This window comes from Dama dama, chromosome 1 (assembly GCF_033118175.1).
Source record: "Dama dama isolate Ldn47 chromosome 1, ASM3311817v1, whole genome shotgun sequence".
Classification (NCBI taxonomy): Eukaryota; Metazoa; Chordata; class Mammalia; order Artiodactyla; family Cervidae; genus Dama; species Dama dama.
Genome location: NC_083681.1, coordinates 40,587,245 through 40,608,871, shown reverse-complemented (window position 1 = coordinate 40,608,871; position 21,627 = coordinate 40,587,245). Strand labels below are relative to the sequence as shown.

The 21,627-nt window shown below is 45.6% G+C and overlaps 1 protein-coding gene across 3 annotated transcripts in view; it reads left to right on the top strand.

Annotated features, from left to right (window-relative positions):
- PARVA (parvin alpha) overlaps positions 1-21,627 on the top strand; it is a 170,347-nt gene that overhangs the window by 87,369 nt on the left and 61,351 nt on the right. For all 3 annotated transcript variants that reach the window (XM_061147514.1, XM_061147529.1, XM_061147520.1), the window contains exons 2-4: positions 14,364-14,453; positions 14,535-14,605; positions 17,544-17,646. In XM_061147514.1, coding sequence (XP_061003497.1) covers positions 14,364-14,453; positions 14,535-14,605; positions 17,544-17,646 — 264 coding nt within the window. The remainder of the gene's footprint in view (positions 1-14,363; positions 14,454-14,534; positions 14,606-17,543; positions 17,647-21,627) is intronic.

Below are 21,627 nucleotides of genomic sequence, written 5' to 3'. Positions count from 1 at the left end.
GTTGGTCTTCTCTGCTCCTTCCTTTGCTGTCTCCAATTCTCTCTCTCTCTTTTTTTTTTTTAAAGCCCAGACCCACCGAAGATTACCATCTGGCTCTGACCTAGAAGGCGGAGCTGTTTTTTTGTGCTGTGTTTATTTCTGTTGGAAGGGGGCACTGTTCAAGGATCAGCCTGGCCACACTGCCCATTCATTCCGAAAATACGTATTAACATCTCATGGCCATGCAGCAGTGGGCACGCCTCTTGGCACATTCGAAATAGTGGAGGAGATGGGTTCTTCAGATATGTGCACAGATAGATAATTACAAACAGTGCTAAGTGAGGTGGATAGAAGAACAAAGATGCATCCATGGAAGGGTCTGGCACTGCCTTCTCCATGAAGCCCTCCCTGGCCCCTCCTGGCAGTGTAAGCCTAGCCTGCTCTCCCTCATCACCCAGAGCCATGCCTATGTTGGCCCTCAGACCACTGAGACTTCAGGTGTACATGAATGTGAGCTCCTAGGGCAAGGGTTCATTCTTTTCTAGAATATGTGTGGCATATAGCAGGTGCTCAATCAGTATTTAAGACTGGGAGGAAACCAATGAGCACATTTTACCAGGCCTCATTCCATTAGATGAAGAAGTCAGAAACTTCCCTCAGCGCTGTGATTATAGTGGTGTGATGATGAGCTAGTTCCAAAACTTCTGCTCCATCCCAAGAAGGAGGCATCTCTCTTCCAGAAGGGTTGGAGGGAGTGAATAATGAGCAGAAGTCTTCAGCATAAGGCCTGGCCTATTCAGGAGCTCAGCACAAGGGACGCCCCTTCCCCTGCCCCCTAGAAGTTTCCTCAGAGTGGTCTTGTGCTCTGACGTAAGCACCCTGGCCAGCAGCAGTACCAGCCTCCTCTCAGGGCAGACCTGAGCCAGGTCAGGTCCATCTCCTGCTCAGCTCTGAGTCTCCGTCCTGGGCATGTCACAGTGGACACTAAGGGAATGTCTGTTTGGAATGGCACGGGCTTAGTGTCAGAATAAGATGAACAGGGTTCTGCAGCCCATCCATTCTGATTTACTTCTTCCTTGGAGAACAAGAGTATGTTCCCCTCCCAGATATGTTGCCCAAAACATACCCTTTTAGCTCCCACCCGATCTCCTAGAATTTGTCTCCTAGGGGAAAGGGTGACAGATCCTGGCCCCCGGATCCCTGGGTGAGCACAGTAGATGCTTTTGCACTGAACACAGCATCCCAGGTCACCTCCTTTTTCAGCCCAGCTTGGAAGATGGTTTGGTGTACTCAGAAGGCTCCCCACTTAATCAGGCACCTCCACTTTTCTATCCCAGGGCTCTGGCCTCTGAAGCTCCCTCATTCGGCACCCAGCGTGGCCTGGAAGTATAGAGATAGCACCCGGGGGCCACCTCAGTAGTAGGGAAGTCTCCTGGAGACACTGCGTGTGGTTCCTTACCCCATAGGAGCTGCGGTTCAGGTGCCCACAGGTAACCAGCTCAGTAACATGTACCCCCTTTGCTGGCTCTTCCCGTGTCTCTGCATCTCTTTCCTCGCCCCTCACCCCTTTTCCTGGGATTTCTTTCCCCTTTCAAATGACTTCAAACTCATACACTAGGGAAAGGAGACAGCTAACTGGTAGAATCATCTTCCAGAGAACTTTTCAGGAAATCTCCTGTACTTTCTGAACTTTAGCTTCCTCATCCACTAAAGAGAGCAAAGAGCCTGTAGCCTGAACCTCGCATCAGGCTGTCATCTGGTTCCCCAGAGGCCCCACATTTTGCACTTGCTGGTCCCGCTGCCTGAGCACCCCCTCCCCTCCCTGCTCACCCCCCTCCATAGCTGGCAAATGACTCAACCCTCCAGATCCAGCTGCCTTCCCCGAGGACTGGAAACCCCCTAAATGTCCAACAGTTATGGAATGGTTAAGTAATGTATGTGCGTACCTTCAACAGAGATTGAGAAAGCCAGTTAAGGGGATATTTTTGATGGCATAAGGAAGTACAGTGCGATTACCTGATACTATAAAAACTGGCCATAGAACTACCCAGTATGGGAGTATGTGTAAGTGTGTATATAAAATGTAGGAAAACAGAAGAAAACATAACATGTTACCTCGAAGCAGTAGGGTTGTTTTCCTCTTAGTTTTTTAATATTTTTCAGGTTCTCTTAAGTTAGCACTTTTTCTTTTCTACCCAGAAATAAGTCAACTTGTTATTTAAAACAAACAAAAATACAGCTTAATTGTCGCCTCTGTCCTCAGAGAGGCTAAGCCTACGAAGAGTGACCAGACCACCTGTAGGGTTCAATGTACAAAAAATGTTCCACAACATTTTTTGTACAAATGTACACAAATGTAAACAAAGCTGGAACACTTTGTTTAGTTAACTTAACGAGTGTTAACTAGTTAACTTAACTAGTGTTAACTTAACTAGTTAACACTGAACTAGTTAACTTAACTAGTGTTAACTTAACTAGTTAACACTGAACTAGTGTTAAGGATGTAAACTCTGGAGCCAGCTGCTGTTGTTCAGTTGCTGAGTCATGTCCGACCCTTGCGACCCCTCAGACTGTAGCACGCCAGCATCTCTGTCCTCCACTGTCTCCCGGAGTTTGCTCGTGACTGCAGCTGTGAAATTAGAAGACACTTACTTCTTGGCAGGAAAGCTATGACAAACCTAGACAGCATATTAAAAAGCAGAGACATCACTTTACTGACAAAGGCCCACATAGTGAAAGCTGTGGTTTTCCCAGTAGTGTACAGATGTGAGTGTAGTTGGACCATAAAGATGACCGAGCACCGAGCACTGACGATTCGAAAACTGATGCTTTCAAATCACTGTGGTGCTGGAGAAGACTCTTGAGAGAGTCAGCAAGGAGATCAAACCAGTCAATCTTAAAGGAAATCAACCCTGAACATTTATCAGAAGGATTGATATTGAAGCTGAAGCTCCAGTGTTTTGCCCACATGATGCAAAGAGCCAACTCATTGGAAAAGACCCTGATGCTAGGAAAGATTGAAGGCAAAAGGAGAGGAGGGTGGCAGAGAATGAGAAGGTTAGGTAGCATCACTGACTCAATGGATATGAACTTGAGCAAACTCCAGGAGCCAGCTGACCTGGGGTCAATCTGGGTTCTACTTTTTTGCTCAAGTTACATAACCTCTCTGGGTCTCATTTTCCTCATTCGTAAAATGGGGATAATCAGTTCCTACTCACTGGATTTTGGGGAAGATTAGATGAGTAAATATATATATTATTAAAGAAGGTGTCCCTGGTACAAAGGAAATGCAGTGCAAGCATGTATTCTTTCACTTCATCATCATCCATTCACGGGAGAGTTTCCACCAACAGCACTCCTTCAGGATAGCCCACCAGCTGACCTCCAGGCAAATCCAGATTTAGCCCACTAGTGAACTGAGCCAAACAAAACACAATGATGCTGTGGTCACTCACTGGCCACCCCCCTGCCCAGAGCCCTTGTTTCAGTGGAGTCCACCACTTGGAAATTCCAATGGACTGGTACTTGATGTGGCACTTTAAGCAGCACTGAGCCACTGCAAAAAGAAATGACTGGCTTACTTTGAATTAATAAATAAGAAGGCTATAGACATGAAGATCAAAGAGCCACAGAGAAAGAAATAAATTTGACTCAGGCGATACAGAGATACAAAGCGAGTGAGTTGCAAAGGCCACCCTGGTTGCCTTGAGCCCCGCTGGTCTTCCCATGGTCTCTGCATCTCCCATGTACTCCTCTGTTGTTCTCTCCACTTTGGAAGAATGCTCTGCTCTCAGGACTTGGTTCAGAACTGCGTGGAGGACCATAACATTACTACAGTGCAGTCTGTGTGCACATCTTTCCCCTCCCGCCTCAACTACAGCATCTTCTGAGCACTTACTGAGTGTCTAGCAGCACATGCCTGGCGTACTTGTCTCTCGCCGTCACCACAGGTAGCTGCTCTTCGGACATCTACCAGCCCCAGAAGGAAAGTACTTGTTTGTCGCTGTATTCACAGCTCCTGGCCCAGCCCCTGGTACCAGAGGTGCCCATATGTGCTTATGAATGAAAGAGATGAGCAGTGCCAGTTCCACCCTGGCTGTCCTGAGTTGTCGTGCCCACACTTCGCATCTAATTAGCTAACATACCAGGTCAGTTTCTATGGTCTCCTCAAGGCTGTCGTTAATACAAATGCTAGGGTATATGGATGCACAGAGGTGCACACGCATGCATGACAGCCTGGTGTTACCCATTATAAACTCCCAGAGTGACACACCTACATCACTTTCTACTTAAGTAGGAACAGACCTTTAAAACAAGCAAGTGGTTCTGGTGCTAGATCTAAAGCGGTACCGGACATGGTGTGGCAAAAGACAAAGAACGGTGATGTGTTTGATTTTGATCAGAGACCCTCTGTGCCTGAGCAGTGTTTTAAATTCCCACGGCTTACTTGAGACCTCACCAGTGTTTCAGTTCGCATGGTTTTGACAGCCCAAAGCTAGTCAACGGTGCATCCATCTCCCTCTGAGCGTACTTGGCAATTGGAGGGTTGCTGGATCACGTGTTTGGCTGAACAATGAATTAATGTCCAAGGGCCATCTGCCTGGCAGCCTTCCAACTCTGCAGAGACTATAAAACTGACCAAAACAAAGATATGGGTGGAAACTTTAAGACTTGGGACTATAGATTCCCCTGTCAGCTCCCATCACAATACCAACCTCTAAGTTCCTTTTTTGGCTGTGCTTCAAGGCCCAGATGTCAGACCCTGGTGACTAAACAGCTATGTCAGGTAGAGCAGAGTGTGGGGAGACCCTGACTGTCTGCTGAGGCCACTCTGAGCTATTCCCATGTTTGCCTGGTGCTTTATATTACGGCCGCTGAAATAAGTTTTGTTTTTTTTTTTTTTTAAAGTAATAAAACTCTGGTTTAAGGGCTAGGATGGAGGGGGTGGTTATTTTGCATTTCCTTTTGATAATTTCACATAGAAGAAGAATGAACCCACATGTTATAGTCGGGGGTGAGTATTCAGAACAGAATCTGTCCCCCAAGAAACCTCTTGGAGCCAGAGTAATGTCCCCCAAAGATATCCATATCCCAGATGTGGATTTTAATGAACCTATGGATGTATTAGCTTACATGGCAAAGGGAAGTTAAGGCTGCAGGTACAATTATGGCTGTTCATCAGCTGACTCTAAAATAAGGAGATTGTCCTAGGTTTTCCAGGTGGCCCAGTGTAATCATAGAGTACTTAAAAATAGAAGAGATAGGCAAAAAAGAGGTCAGAGTACTGCACTGTGAGAAGGATTTGACCCCCAACCCCCATTGCTGACTTTGAAGGTGGAGAAAGGGGACCACAAGCCAAGGAGTGCAGGTGGCCTCCAGAAGCCAGAAAAGGCAAGATAATGGATCCTCCCCTGGAGCCTCCGGAAAGGAGCAGACCCTGCCAATGCCTCGGTTTTAGCCCAGTGAGACCCGTGTTGGACTTCTAACCTACAGAACCATAAGGATAATAAATCTGTGTTGTTTCAAGCCACCAAGTGTGTGGTAATTGTTACTACAGCAATGGAAAACTAATACAACAGCCCATGTCATAAAAGCCCCATCCGGAACAATGGATAGATTCAGTTTCCAAAGCAGTTCCAGAGAAAGCAATAAAGACACCTTCAGTGATGGTTGTACTAGTGGGACAGATCCCTTCTTGGGAAAGCAGAAATGACCTTGCCAGGCATCCTTAAGTTATGGGGAAGCTCTGTCTTCTCATCCCAGCCCTGGAAACAAACCTAAAAACCATGCAGTTTCTATGTGGAAACAAGTTCTCACTTGGGAGTAAGTACAGCTTGCACTATAGGACTTTGAAATGGTCTCTCTGCTTTGTTTTCCGTACACATGCTTCTGTAGGGGTCAGCTAATGTTGGGCAAATTACCACTGTCTCCTTGGTGATGGAAAGAAACATGTGTGTCTCTTAAAATTATGGATTTCCCCCCAGTGAGCGCTATATTTCGTTGGAAAAATAGCAAATTTGGGTTGATTTTTTTAATAGACTATTTTTATAATACTTTTAGATTTATAGGGAAAATGAAAAGATAATACAGAGGGTTCATTTATGCCTATGTTCAGTTTTCCCTGTTATTAACATTTTATATTAACATGCTACATTTGTTATAATTCATGAACCCATATTAGTATTATTAACTTAAGTTATTCAGATTGTTTTCAGCGTTTACCTAATGTCCTTTTTCTGTCCCAAGTTCCCTTATAGGATACCGTGTTACCCTCAGCAGTCACATCTTCTAAGGTTTCTCTTGGCTGTTACATTTTCTCAGACCTTCCTTGTTTTTAATGACCTTCTCACAAAACTCAAAATTATCACAGACTTAAATATAAAATATAATGTATAAAATTTATAGAAGAAAATATAGCAAATCTGTTTGATTAAGGAGTTTGGCAATGAGTTTTTAGATGCAACACCAAAAGGACAAACCATGAAAGAGAAATCAATAAGTTGGACTTCATTAAAATCTGCATAAGATCTTGTTAAAATGGAAGGTGTATGGTCTGTGTCTAGATTAATTTTTGCAGTTGGCCATCCAATGGTTCCAGCATTTGTTGGTATGACTGTCCGTTCTACATTGAATTGCCTTTGCTCCTTTGTCAAAGAGCAGTTGACTGTATTTGTGTGGGTTTGTTCCTGAGTTCTCTATTATGTTGCATTGACTTATGTGTCTGCTCTTTTGCTACTGTCATTTTACCTTGACTACTGTAGCTTTATGATAAGTCTTGAAGTCTGGTAGTGTCAATCCTCAACTTTGTCCTTCTTTAATATTTTGTTGTCTACTTTGAGTCTGCCTTCCTATGTGAACCTTAGGATTGGTTTGTCAATATACACAAAATAGCTTGCTATAACTCTTGACTAGGATTACATTGAATCTATAGGTGAACTTGGAAAGAACTGACACTTTAATACTATGTCTTATAATCTATGAACACTGACTGTCTCTCAATTTATCTAGATCTTCTTTGATTTCTTTCATCAGAGTTTTGTAATTTTCTGTATGCCATCCCTGTGTACATGCTGTTAGATTTATATCTTAGTATTGCCTATTTGCGTGCTACTATAAATGTTATTGGGCGTCCCTGATGACTCAGATGGTAAAGAATTCACCTGCAATGTGGGAGACCTGGGTTCAGTCCCTGGGTTGGGAAGATCCCCTGGAGGAGAGCATGGCAACCCACTCCAGTATTCTTGCCTGGAGAATCCCCATGGTTAGAGGAGCCTGGTGGACTGCAGTTCCTGGGGTTGCAAAGAACCAGACACAACTGAGTGACTAAGCACAGCACATAAATGATATTGTGTTTTTAATTTATAACTTGAATCATGTATTGTTGGTGCATAGGAAAACAATTGATTTTTGTCTATTAACCTTCTATCCTGCCCCCTTGCCATAACTGCTTATTAGTTCTAAGAGTATGGACTTCCCTGGTGGCTCAGAGGGTAAAGAATCTGCCTGCAGTGCAGGAGACCTGGGTTCAATCCCTGGGTTAGGAAGATCCCCTGGAGATCCCCTGGGTAGCAGTGGCTACCCACTCCAGTATTCTTGCCTGGAGAATTCCATGGACGGGGAGTCTGGCTTCCTGTCAGCAGTCCATTGGGTCACAAAGATTCAGACATGACTGAGCAACTAACACATAAGACTATGGGGGTTTTCTTGTTGTTGTTCTGTTTCATCATTGGCCAATTCTTTGGGAGTTTCTATACAATCAATCATATTATCTACGAACAAAAGTGAAAGTGAAAGTCGCTCAGTCGTTTCCAACTCTCTGCAACCCCATGGACTATTACAGTCCTTGGAATTCTCCAGGCCAGAACACTGGAGTGGGTAGCATTTCCCTTCTCCAGGGGATCTTCTCAATCCAGGGATTGAATCCAGGTCTCCCACATTGCAGGTGGATTCTTTACCCTCTGAGCCACAAGGGAAGGTTGTATTTTTTCCTTTCCAATTTGCATGCCTTTTATTTCCTTTTTCTGCATTATTGGAATAGCTAGAATTTTTAGTATGATTTTGAATAGAGGAGGTATCTTTCTCTTGTTCCCAAGATATCCTATATCTTAGGATATAAGCATCCATTTTCTCACCATTAAGTGTCTTTTGGTAGATGTTCTTACAGGTTGATTTTCCACATAGAGAAAAATTGTTGGGCTTTGACAATCAGACAGTGTAGATGTCTCAAGCTGCAAGAACTTCTGGGGAGACCACTGAGCCATTTAGAAATTAAAGGAACTTGAGTGAGCTTTCATGAGGGCCAGAAATTAATCACTGGAGTCCCGAGAAGGAGCTAGAGCAGCCTAAGTACCTTCACTGAGGTTCACTTGCACTAAAGGAGAAAGAACAACCTGCATATCCTCTTGCCCTCCCTCAGTCTGGTGTTTGGGTTTTTCATCTATAGACATGGGGAGCATGGTCTAGGGCATGCTGGGGAACAGATGAGTTCACAGCCCTTGACACTCTGGACCCTACCTACTTATTCACCCTTTGTTCTCCCACCCTGTTTCTCCCGTGTGCACCCTATATTCCCAGTGTTCAGGCATAATTACTGCTGTCTCAGTAGTTGCCCTGTTTGTCTACATTTTGCTGTTTATATATAAGGTGTGCTTTTTGTGAGGCACCTGTGTTGGATGAAAATTTAAGTTTTTCAAAGTCCGGCTCACGTGTCCGCCTGAGAATCCTTCCCAGTCTTCCCCATCTAAAGTTAACCTTGTTGCCCCCACCACTGAGCTCCCACAGCCCTCTGTTACATGTATCTCATCCGAGTGCAGCGTACTGCCCACTGTGTCTCTCTGTGCCTGCCTCTCCTACCAGAACAGATTGAGGCAGACTCGTGTCAAATCCCCAAACCCAGGGCTGGCACAGGGTTTGCTTCAAAGGAGGTGCCCAGTAATGTGTATCGGTCAAATGAATGAAATTACTAGCTTTGCACAAATGGACCCTTTTGTACCCTTAGAACCCTCTGTCTATTCTTCTCACCATACTCGTTTTCCATCTGGTATTCTTTAGGCCCTTGTATGTATATGCTGGAGTATAAGAGATATATGCAGCTATTCTGTTTTTCATGGAAAAAAAGGAAGGGAAAATTACTGTTCTTTGTAGACCTACTGTCTTCATCCATCAACTTTATAATCTTGGTGTCCCATGCACCGATTAGGGAGTTAAGGCTCCAAGCCCCAGAAAACACCAGCTCAGCTGACTTAAATAAAAAAAGAACTTCCTTTATCACTTATAACAAGATACAAAAAGCTAGGGTGGCTCTAGGAATGGTGGCTTAGCAGTATCAACAAGAACTCCTTTCTTTCTTCCCTGCCAACCTTAACGTATGAGCTTCTCCTTTGGGCAGACTTAACCTCATGACTACAAATCTAGGCATAACATCCTGAAGCAGTAATGGTTAGAAGGAGAAAGATACCTTCTCTTCCTTGAGCCTCTTTTTTAAATGAAGGACAATTTTTCTAGAAGGTTCTAGAAATTTCCAGTCACAGCTCTTTGACCAGAATTGTGTTACATGACAATGCTTGAGCCAGTCACTGCTAAAGGAATTGAGATTATCATGATTAGCTTAACTCAATTGAAATCTCACCTAGAGGCATGGTGGTGGTGGGGGAGCGGTTTGTGCAGTGTATACTGGAACAAAATGAGAGAGTATTATTTCATCAGAGAGAGAGAAAAAATAAAATCAATGTTGGGGAAGAAACTAATAGTGTCAGCTACACCTTTGTTTTAAAGAAAATTGTTTTCTACCACATTTCGAAGTCACACGTTTTAAGTTGCCAACATAAGGTCCCATGGCTGATTAAAAAGAGAAGTAGGATTCAAATCCAGGTCTGAATTTCAGACTTCAAAGCCCATCCATGTACTTGTTCTGCTGCACGGCTGGACCCGGAGTCACGCTGTGTTTCCCAGAAAAGCCAGGCTCCCTCCCTCATGGTGAGCGCTTCAGGAGTTGAGGCAATTGCCCTGCTCTCCCAAGCCCGACCTTCAGCTGGGCATTTAATCTGTTTATTAAGTTATGACTAATGGCGCCGCGAGACACCGAAGGCTGCACATTCAGACCTAGTTTTAGATTGTTAGAGGAGGTTCGGGGGAAAACATCATATTCATATTCTATGCCGAGAAAATTCAATTGCAGCTCTTTCTCTTTCAGAGTGCAGGGATGGCGAGGGGCTTCTGCTGGGTCCTGCTTTGGTTTAACAGAAATGAAACCTCCAAAGCACGTGGGCTGATTTGGGAACGTGGCCACTAATGCAGCCCCATGGGGCGGGGGGCCAAGCCTGAGCCGGGCAGTTTGCATATTCACTTTTACAAACAGTTGGCTCCGAGTCAGCAGTTAATGGGATGGGAATGATGTTCCTGTACCAAATCATTTCCTGAAAAAAAAAACAAAAAACATTTCCAATTGCAAACATATCTCAGCCTTTCTTCTCGGGTTTGTTTTGTCTCTGTGAGTGAATTAAAGAGGCAGGGCAGAGGGGAGTGTTTCTGACTAGGGATTTTTCATCTGAAAACATTTTTAACAATGATCTACACAGAAAAAGAGGTCCTGTTCGGACCCACATTTAGGAGCCGTGGCTGCAAATATGGTGTCTCTAGTCACACGTTAGAGGTATAAATATCTCTACATTCACAGATTGGCTCTTACTGGACAACAGTCTTGGGACAGAGGTCGCTTTCTTCTCTTTACAAAAAGTAAGCTGGAAATGCTGCCCTAGAAATGTGCCCACACACGCACACACAGGATCAGGCCAAAGTATGATTTTCCTCCCCTAAGGACAGGCTGAAAGTCTTTGCATGCTATACACGGCTTTGGTAAATTGTGCTTCAACTTATAACCTGTGCAGTGGAAGGGTAGTCTTAACAGGTTCATTCATTTATTCAACAAATGTTCCTTGAGTGCTTATCATTTTAAGTAATAATTGCAGATAATTACATAGCTCTTAACCAGGTACCAGACACTCTTCTAAATGTTTTACATGTATTAACTCATTTAAACTTCTCAACAACTCTAGGAGGTAGGCAATATTATTATCACCCCCATTGTGCAGGTAAGGAAACTGAGGTGTAAGATGGATGAGCTTGCCCAAAGTCATGTACTGGTAAGTGGTAGAACCTGGATTTGAATGTAGGCAGTCTGACTCCTCTTCGGAGATCTAATATCGAACAAAAGAGAAAAAGTGCCAGTCTTTCCACACCTTACATTCTGCTGAGGAGGGGATAGATAATAAATGTAGAAATAATAGTTATTTCAGATTGTGATGAGTGCTAGGGAGAAAATACTACACAAGAGGGAGGCAGGGGGCTATTCAGAGGGTCTTGTAGGTCTTAGGAAGGAATTAGGGTTTTATTCTGAGTATAATGGGAATTCCCAGGTGGCAGTAGTAAAGAATCCTCCTGCAATGCAGGAGATGCAGATTCAACCCCTGGGTCAGGAAGATCCCCTGGAGAAGGAAATGGCGACTCTCCCCAGTATTCTTGCCTGGGAAATCCCATGGACAGAGGAGCTTGGCAGGCTACAGTCCAGAGGGTCCCAAAAGAATCAGACATGACTGAGCAACTAAGCATGCACATGAGGGGAAGCCACAGGAAGGCATAAAGCAGGAGAATGTATGATCGTGTTTACATCTTTATAGATCATTCTGATTGTGCCCTAGGAAGTAGACTGGCATGGAGAAAATGCATCAGAAAGCAGTGGGCAGGTTAGAAGGTGGTTCTGGTTATTTAGGTGAAAGATAACAGTGGCCTGAACCAGAATAATGATGATGGAGCTGGTGAGAAGTGGTTGGAATAGGGTCCTGTCTTGGAGGTGGAACCCAGAAAACTTGCCAATGTATTGGCTGCAAACAGTGAGGAAAAGAAGAAGGGAAGGGTGATTCATCAGATTTTGGCTTGAACTCTTGTGCAAATGGTAGTGCCATTTACTGAGGAGGATAAGAAGGAAGGTGGACAGTCTTGACGTAGTGTTGTTACAGTGGAGGTAAGGGTACTGAAGAACATGTGTTCTGTTTTGAATGTATACATTTGAGATCTCCATTAGTAGACAAAAGAGGAGATATTGAGTGAGTCTGGAGCTCAGGGTCAGGCCTAGGCTAGAGATTTTGTTTGTTTTTATTTGTTTATGGTTCTTGTTTTAATAATGAGTTAACCGTTGTTTTCACAGCCCAATGAGGCTGGGCAAATAAAACCACTCAAAAGAATATATTAGGACAGAGCTTGGTTGTTTTTGTACATGAAAAATATCTAGGAAGAGGCGTCATTTCTATCCTATCCCTGATTTTGTTGCCTTGAATTCAGTTTTAGATAATAAAATCTTATTAACTTTAAAAATATATAATACAGCATACATCAGGCTGGAGATTTAAATTTGGATATCATCAGCATTTGGATCTATGGGCTCAGCCAGGATAGCACCATCCAACTGAATCTTCTGTGATAATGGAAATCTACATCTGCACTGTCCAGCAGGGTGCCACCTGCCCCATGGGGGCCACTGAGCACTTGAAATGTGACAGGTGGAACTAAGAAACTGAGTTATTAATTCATTTAAACTTCAATAGCTGCATGTGGTTAATGGCTACTGTATCGGACAGCACAGACCTGGTGGCAGGGTGGGGTGGGATGGAATATACAGGTGGAGAAGGTTCTGGGCAAGAGCTAGTCTCTTCACTGGCCACTTAACCCAGTCTCACACCCACACTGAAACATAACTTTATTTCCACTTCCCATTGCCTGGGTAGTGATGCTTGTTAAGTGGTAGAAATCTTGCTTCTTTGTGAGAAACAGCCTGGGAAAAAAAGCAAACTGCTAGTCCTAGGAGGAGTGCTAGGAGACATTATAAAGTCTAAAGAAGCAATTGTGCTTTGCTGGAAAGCAAATGCAAGCGCCTATTTATAGAATCATTTAAACCTTGAAAGTGTCACTTATATTTTTCAATTTTGTTTGGTGGGGGGAATTATATAGACTGGTGGGTGTCTGGATTTGGAGATTCAAGATGGTGCCTGGCTGATATCCCATCTGAATGTCAAGAGCCCACAGCAACAGGACTGAATACCAGCTTCATAATGTGAGTTGTGTCTCTCTAGGGCAGAGTGGGTTTCACTCCCTTTGTTAGGCAATCTCACTCCCCATCCAACTGCAACCATCAGTGACGTCTGCTAAAATGAAAGAACTCTTTGTAAGCAGCTGCCTGTGCTTAAGAGTACTTGCAAGTGTATGCTGGCAATGGGGGAGGCCAGAGTCAATACAAAACAATAAAATGGAAAGATGGGACATTACTTTTACTAAGGTTGATTGCAGCTGCCGTATCACCTCTTTAAGAACCGTTTGGTGACCAGCTCCTTCAGAGGAAATGGTTGTTCTGTGCTTAATTGGTGCAAAGGAATTGCCCAAACTGGAATTGAGTAGAACTGAGGGGATTTGAGCCACTGCTTTTAGGAGAGGTAATAATCCAAGGTCAGTGCTCAGCAAAGGGCCATCACACAGCTTGTTTTGTGGTAGGAATTTGTATTTTTTTTTTTTTTTTTTACTAAGGCTTGGGGGTGGGGGTCAGTGGATGGAGAGGGTGGACTGGAAGTCTCTAGTTGTCACTGACCTCTTGTTATTTTTCTTGAGAACAGTGGAATTGTAGACTTCTAAGATTTGGGAAAGTATAAAAGAACTTGATGGTCACCTATCCAGCTTTTGATGTTCAGCTGAGGGAACGGGCCTGGAGAAGTGAGGTGCCTGACCCCAGGGCCCATGACTCATGACTCCGTATGGTTGAAAGGATAAATCCAGAGCCCAGGGAGAGGCCAGAATGAGGCATCCTTGAGCAGTGCTGGATGGGAGGAGGGGGGTGGGAAGGAGGGAGGGAGGGAGGAAAATGTCCGAAAAAATACACAGGAGCCAATTCAGGAGAGAAGTCAGGGGAGGGTTGACCTGAGGATGGAAAAGGCCTGTGGCTCAAATGAAGCCTCAGTGTGGGGACCTCGTGTATCCAGTCAGCAGAGACTTGTCAAGCGTGCACTCTGCACTAGATGGCAAGCCCTTGAAGGAGGGACAGGAGGGAGGCATGGCAGAGACTTAAGAAAGGCATCAGTGCTCACTTCGCTTCCATTTATTCCAAGATCATTTCTGAAAGGAGGCAGATTTCCATGCCCGATTTTTCTAGAAAAGCGAGTGAGGTGACAGTCAGAAGGAGGGAGATGAAGGGGACAGTTTGGTCCTTTTAGCAAGGAGAGGAAGGAATCAGATGCAGCCTGCATCACAGCTGCAGGCTAACCGTGGTGCTTTCGTTTCTCAATCGGCATCAGTGTGGAACACGGCTACGGGCTGCCGCATAACGCTGTGCTTCCTTCTTACAGTGTCCGAGCTTCAGGAGGAAGGCATGAACGCCATCAACCTGCCCCTCAGCCCCATCCCCTTTGAGCTGGACCCTGAGGACACGATGCTGGGTAATGGGGTCTCTTGTTCTCTCTGGGTTAGCCTGATGCCTTCAGAGCGACCACCTCGCTGACTGCCTTTTCTTTTTAAAGAGGAGAATGAAGTGCGAACGATGGTGGATCCCAACTCACGCAGCGACCCCAAACTTCAGGAATTGATGAAGGTAAGAGGAAATTAGAAGGGGGCTTCAGGTGCCTCCCGACTCCACAGGTGTCTCTAGACCAGTCACCCTGTATAGTCGCCACTTGAGCCACTGCAGAGAGAACAGAAATCCACAGCAGTCCCTGGCCACAGGCAGCTTGCAGTCCAGAAGGCGGACATCTACAGGTTAACAGAGGTGGGACATAACAGGTGCCCAAGGAATGGTATTGACCATAGGCACTGGAGAATTTAGTGCAAGAAACACATTTGCCAGGATCTTATCACTCACACAGTCCTTTCACCGCGTTTCCCAAGGACCCTCAGAAGTACCCTCTGAAGTTGGATTTAGTATCATCTCCATCTCTTTTATAGATGAGGAAACTGCGTCTCAGAAAAACCAGGTGATTGTTCATTTATAGTCATAGCTTGAGTGGAGGAGATGAGATTCAAACAGAAATGATTCAGAAGAAATAACATACTGTGCATATATGTACTTGGCACAGTGACTGACCAATGGTCACCCTCAAAAAATCTCTATTTCATCTCCCTTCTGCTTCCTCATCCTGTGTCTGTCTTCTTCAGCTTCTCCAAGCTGCACTTAAAACAGGACCAAAAGGCACTGGGTGCAGAGTGATTCACTCAAAATGCAAAGCTGAGTGTATCATTTTCCTCTCCAAAACCTGTGTGTAGCTTCCTATGAACTTCAGGTTGAAGCCCACAGTCCTGGGGGTGGTGTTTGACATCTGCACGCTCCAGCTGCCGCTTTAACCTCAAATCATCCCTGCTTGGCAAGGATGCCCAAGGACGCCAGACCTGTTCACGGTGGCCCCCGGCACACACCCACACACAGCACGCTTCCAGCTCTCCCACCACCAGCCCTTTGGTCGTGCAGTCCCTCTGTGCGCAGGCGCTCTACTTGCTGTTTGCCTGAAGCCGAAGCCGGGCCCGTCCTTCAGGAAGCCCTCTCCAAAGCCCCGGGCTGTCACTCGGCCGCTCTGCGTGCTGCTGCGGTTCATGCATATACTTCTGCCCTGTTGTCATCACATGATGTTCCAACTACTCACATACCTCTCGGTCTCCTTCACTAAGTGGAGAGCTGCTTGGGGTTAAAGACTGTCCTTTTTTTCTCATCAGGGACAATCTTTTTTTGTACCCTCAGGATCCAGCACAGAGCGACATATAGCAGATATTAATAAATGCTGGATGCATAGATGTTGGATGGGTGGTTGGATGGATGAAGGAGAGAAGGGAGGGAAGGGGAAGAGAGAAGAAGGAGGGAGGGAGGAAGCATGGAAGCTCCTGCCTTAGGCCAGTAGAACAATGTGCTTTGAAAGCCAGAGCCTCCACTCAAAGGTGGAAATCTAGCCCAGCTCCTGCCTGTGTTGTAAAGGCAATCTGCTTATGCTTAGTCAAAGAAGTCAGACACAAAAGGTGATGCTCTGGGACCGCCCTGGCAGTCCAGTGGTTAAGACTTGCATGCTTCCACTGCAAAGGGGTGTGGGTTCAATCCCTGGTCAGGAACTAAGATCCCACACACCACGTGACATGGCCCAAAAACAAAAAAGGGTGATGTTCCGTTTAGGTGAAATGGTCAAAAAGTCCGAACTGTAGTGCTTGCCTGAAGCTTGTGATCAGGAGCGGTGACTGAGTGCAGAGAGACCAGGGGGACCTTCTTAGGGTGAGGGAACTGTTCTGTGTCTTAATTGTGGTTGTGGTTATACAACCATGTACAGTGACCAAAAGTCATCACACTGTATACTTAAGATTGGTTAATTTTACTGTATATGAATAATACCTTCATAAATAAAGCAAGAGGTTGAAATTAAAAAGGCAGTGGCCTTGTGCAAGCTTCAGTTTCCTTACCTGAAAAACGAAACTGATGCTACCTGCCTCTCGGGATGCTGTGTGGATTAACTGAGTGACTGGTCACCTGGAACGCCTCTGCTGGATGCCTGATGCACAGAGGCCAAGACACAGGCCCCGGAGGACACTGCACAGCCCCACTGAGAGGGAGCCTGGCGCAGGGAGGAGAACGTGTGCTGTGTGTAGAGTGAGGTGGACAAGAGTGGCTATTCCTGTCCCTGCCCACAGTTAGCTCTGGGACCTTGGGCCGTGCTCACCTCTGTGTTTGGTTTTACCTCCGGAACATAGGGGTGACAGTAACCACCTGGACAGATGTCATAACGGGAGAGTGCTTTATTTATTAATGAGATCTGCCCTTACTGGACGTTTGGCCCTTGCTGTATGTAATTCCTTTCTTTTTTTCCCTGATATGGGTTTTGGTTTTTGGCCACTCGGTGTGGCATGCGGGATCTTAGTTCCCTGACCAGGGATCAGACCCGTGCCCTCTGCAGCGGAAGTGTGGAGTCCTAACTGCTGGACCACCAGGGAGACCCTGTAATTCTTTTCCACCACCTAGTGTGGGAGGTGCCTTCAACTTCCACTATAGAGCTGGGGAGTCAGAGGTTCAGAGCAGATAACTAGCTTGCTGTAGATTCATAAATCACAGAGATATACACACAGCAGTTCATGGATAACAGAGGTACACACACATACACACACACACATAACAGTCTGTCGATCCCAGAGATGCACAAATTATTTTAGTAGGTAAAGTGAGGGTTTCAACCCCAGTTTGCATGACTCCAAAGCCCATCCTGTCCTGCCTGCAAAGCCACACAGCCAAGCACTGTGTGCTTGCCATTCGGGGAAGGGAAGGTAGGGGCCAGAGGTGTTAGCAGAGACACTGGTGCCACCAGCACTAGCAGAGCCTATACCTGCAGGTTAACAAGAGTGTTGGACTCACACTCACAGCTGCTGGACACATACTCAGGCGTGTGGATAATTCTGCTCCTTTCAAAATCTGAAGTTCAGTCAAATTTTAACTGTCCAGGATGAGATCACTGGTGTACAAGGAAACACCCTATGACTCTTCTCTTATTCTCTCTCTCTCTGGGTAGGTATTAATTGACTGGATTAACGATGTTTTGGTCGGAGAAAGAATCATTGTGAAAGACCTCGCTGAAGATTTATATGATGGCCAAGTCCTACAGAAACTTTTTGGTAAGAGGAGAGTTGAATGTTGAGCAGTGGGTGTCTTTAAATCTAGTTTGGAGCTGTTCTCCAGTCACAATAGTTCACCTGGAATGGAATAGGGATGGGTAGCCTTGGGCTAGCAGACCAGTGAAATGTACTCTTGGAGTGTTTTACATGAATGCATTGCAAAGGGAGGCTTTGGGGCCAGACAGGATTGCTCCGCCTAGCAGCTGAGAATCACCAGCAGGGCAGATGACAGGACTCCACTGCGCACTGAAAACATGCCTCACCTTGTCCAGAAAATTGTGCACCTGTGGCCTCTGTAGGTGTGTTTACATGTGCGTGGATCTGCGTGGGTGTGTTTGTATACATTTGTCACCTATAGACCTGTACATGTGTGTGTGTTTGCATGCATATATGTATACCTCTGTGATCTGTGGCCTTGTGCGTGTGTGTGTTCCTGTGTGTACCTCTCTCCAGTTGGTGCAAGTATGCAGGTGTGTGGACCTCTGTGACACTTGGCTCCCGTGTGTCTCCAGGTGTCTCGCCTCTGGCAGCGTATGCATCCCTGCGTCAGTTCACAGCTGTTATGTGAAAGTGTGAGGCTGTTGGGGAAGGAAAGGAGACCTCCGGGTGACATTAGTGTTGAGAGGACAGATTCATCATGACTGGATTCGGACTCCTCCTCTCTGTCCCCCACTTTCTGTCATCCTAACTGCTGCCCTAAGTTCTAGACGCTCCTTCTTAGCTTCCCACTAGGGCCTCACACTGAGCTCATCCCCTCTCCTAAGGATGTTTCTTTCCTTCTGAGCGAGTAGAACCCCGTCCTCTCTTCCCTGCCCCTCCGTGGCTGTGGGGCAGGGGGTCTTCACGGCCCCATTTCTTGCTCAGAATTCTCTCCCGCATCCCCTCCTCCCTGCCATTTTCACTTGTCTGAATTGTTGAAACAATTTCCGAGCTCACCTCTTTGCCTCCCATCTCACCTCCTCCAACCCATTCCCCTTTGCAGGGGGGCTGCTGGTGGAGGAACCTTTTTTAACTGCAAGGCTCATTTTGTCGGTCCTTGCTCTCCCGTACCCGTGGGACAAAGTCCAGACCTGTTAGCACAACATTCAGAACACTGCATCTGCCATATCAGCCTCACCTCCAGTCACTCACACGTGTGGCTCATGCCGTGTAAAACGCTTAGAATCACACCTGACACACAGTGAGTGCCCAGTCAGTCCGTATCTTTTATCATTTCATTGGTAGTTATGCTATCTTGAACACCATGCCATATTATGACATACACTCGGCATAGTCACACCTCTTTTCTTTTACCTTTTCTTTTCTTCTGCCTCTGGGGCCCTTCTTCCTCCTTTATCCACTGAGATAAACCATTATCGCTTATTCTTCCTATCTGTAGAGTCAACCAAACGTGCCTCCCCTCACGACATAGTCGCATCTGGAAGAAATAGTCCTGTGTTCTTCTGTGTTCCCTCAGATATAGATACACACATGTGTATGAAGCATTCATGCTTTTATTATATAGATACATACACATGTACATAATATGTATGCCTTTGTTATATAGATATACACACATATATATAATATACATGCTTTTATGTTATAGATACATAAGACACATATACATAATATGAAAGCCTTCATTATTGTAAGACATTCCATTTTGTTTGTAGCTGTTTATGTAAATATATGGGCTTCCCTGGTAGCTCAGCTGGTAAAGAATCTGCCTACATTGCAGGAGACCGTGGTTCGATTCCTGGGTCAGGAAGATCCCTTGGAGGAGGGATAGGCTACCTACTCCGGTATTCTTGAGCTTCCCTGGTGGCTTAGATGGTAAAGAATCCACCTGCAATGCGAGAGACCTGGGTTCGATCCCTGGAATAGGAAGATACCCTGGAGGAGGGCATGGCAAGCCACTCCAGTATTCTTGCCTGGAGAATCCCCATGAACAGAGGAACCTGGCAGGCTACAGTCCATGAGATCATAAAGAGTCAGGTACAACTGGGCGACTAAGCACACATGTATAAGTGTATGTAGGCTTCTCAAGGGGCAGGAGCCATGTCATATTCCTTTTTCCAGTCTTCTCCAGTAATAACACATTGCCCATCACTTAATCAATGTATACTGAACAAATGAATGAATAATATAAAATCTAGTAATGTCTAGGAAGCTAAGCTCATTTGGTACTCAAACATCAATATTAATGAGTATTAATATTTAAAGGCTCGTAAATGTAACTGAACACGGAGGGGAACGTGCTTTGGCACATGCAGATGTGGAAAAACCCTGAGCCTCACTGATTACCTCTCCTAACATTTGTAGCTTTTAACTTCACCACCAAATTTCTAGCTGGGACCTGACACTGTCTGCAAGTGTTCTATGCTGGACTTTCCAAGCAGGGGTGGGACACGGCTGTGGGGTAATGGAACACGGTCATGAAGCAATCTCGCCTCTGGGAATGGTTACAAAACTGCCCAGCATCATCCATGCTGCCCCAAGTCAGGCATCAAGTACAGTCAGGTTAGACCACCTCAGATCTCAAACTTCACGTTGAAAAGGTGATTAAAAGCAGAACTGATGCCTCTTTTGTCAACCTAAGTATGAGTTTAAGGCTAGACACACACATTCAGAAGCTACAGACAGCATGCCCACTGGAGAGAACTCGTTTGCAGTTTAAGATGTGCATCAGGAGCTCCTGGGAGGAATCGGTCTGGAGATGGGAGTTTTGGGTGACCCATCTGACCTGGAGCTCCCCTCTGGCTATTTTCCTTTCTTCGTGCCCAACCACATCTCTCAAAATAATGGTTGGCACTCCCTCTCCCCGCCTCCCCACCACTAAGCAGTCCCTCCTGAGGTACGGGCTGGGTGCCACCACCTTGCCGTCAACTTTTCCTTCCCACGTCACCAGTGTCACCTGAGAGTGCCTCTTCCGTGGTGACGTTTGCCCCTACTGAACGTCTCATCTGCCTTCCCCGACCCGACTGTTTCTGGGACCTCATGCTGCCCTGTTTCTCTTCCGCCTCTGACACCCGCTTCTCAGCCGTCCTCCTCCTCTGTGCTTCTTTCCATAATGGTTGGCTTTCCTCCAGCTTCCATCCTTGGCCTCCTTCTTTTTTTCTTTAATACCTTCTTCCTGGGTGATTTCATCTGTCCCTACAGTTTCAACCATCAACTATATGATCATCACCCTCAGATCTCTATCTCTGGAATAACTCTCTGAAGCTGTGAGAAGGTTCTCTCTTCCCAGCCTGCCCACCTGCATGTCACACAGGCACCTGTAACCCGCTTGCCCCGAACTCAGCTTATCTTCCTCCTCCCCAAACCCGTTTTGTTTTCCACCTTGAGGAATGCTATTACAAGCCAAGATTAGAAACCTGGGGTAATCCTGAACTGCTCCTTCTTCCCTCATATTCTGTTGGTCACGGTTCTGACAACTGTATTCCCATATATACGTGTCAAACCCATCTCATGTCTGAATCAGCTAGAACATGTGCAGCATTTGTAAAAGTGCCTGGGTCACCGCGCACTAGGTCAGGGGTGGCTCTCAGCAATATTTTCCAACCCCACTGCTGCCTCCTTAGCTCAGAGCCTCATCATCTGTCTTAACTTCTCTGGCTCCAAACTCCTTTTCTTACATTAAGCTGTTTCCTGCCTCAGAAGCATTCTGAAGTTCTCCCAGATCTTCTTTATATTTCACAATTTGTTTCACCACTTAAACCCATAGCCCATGTGTCAGTGTTTCTTTAAAACTTCTTTATTTTGAAATAATTTTTAATAGAGTTGCAGAGACAGCCAAGAGGTTTCCCGTCTCCCTTTACTCAGCTTCCTCTAATGTCAACATCTTACCAAGCAGAGGGGAAGCATCAAAACTAAGAAATCAACCTCAGGACAGTGCTTAACCGAATCGCAGAATTTATTTGGATTTCACCAGTTTTTACATTCATGTCTTTTCTTGGTTCTAGGAGGTAAACCCAGAATCCCCCATTACATGCAGTTGTC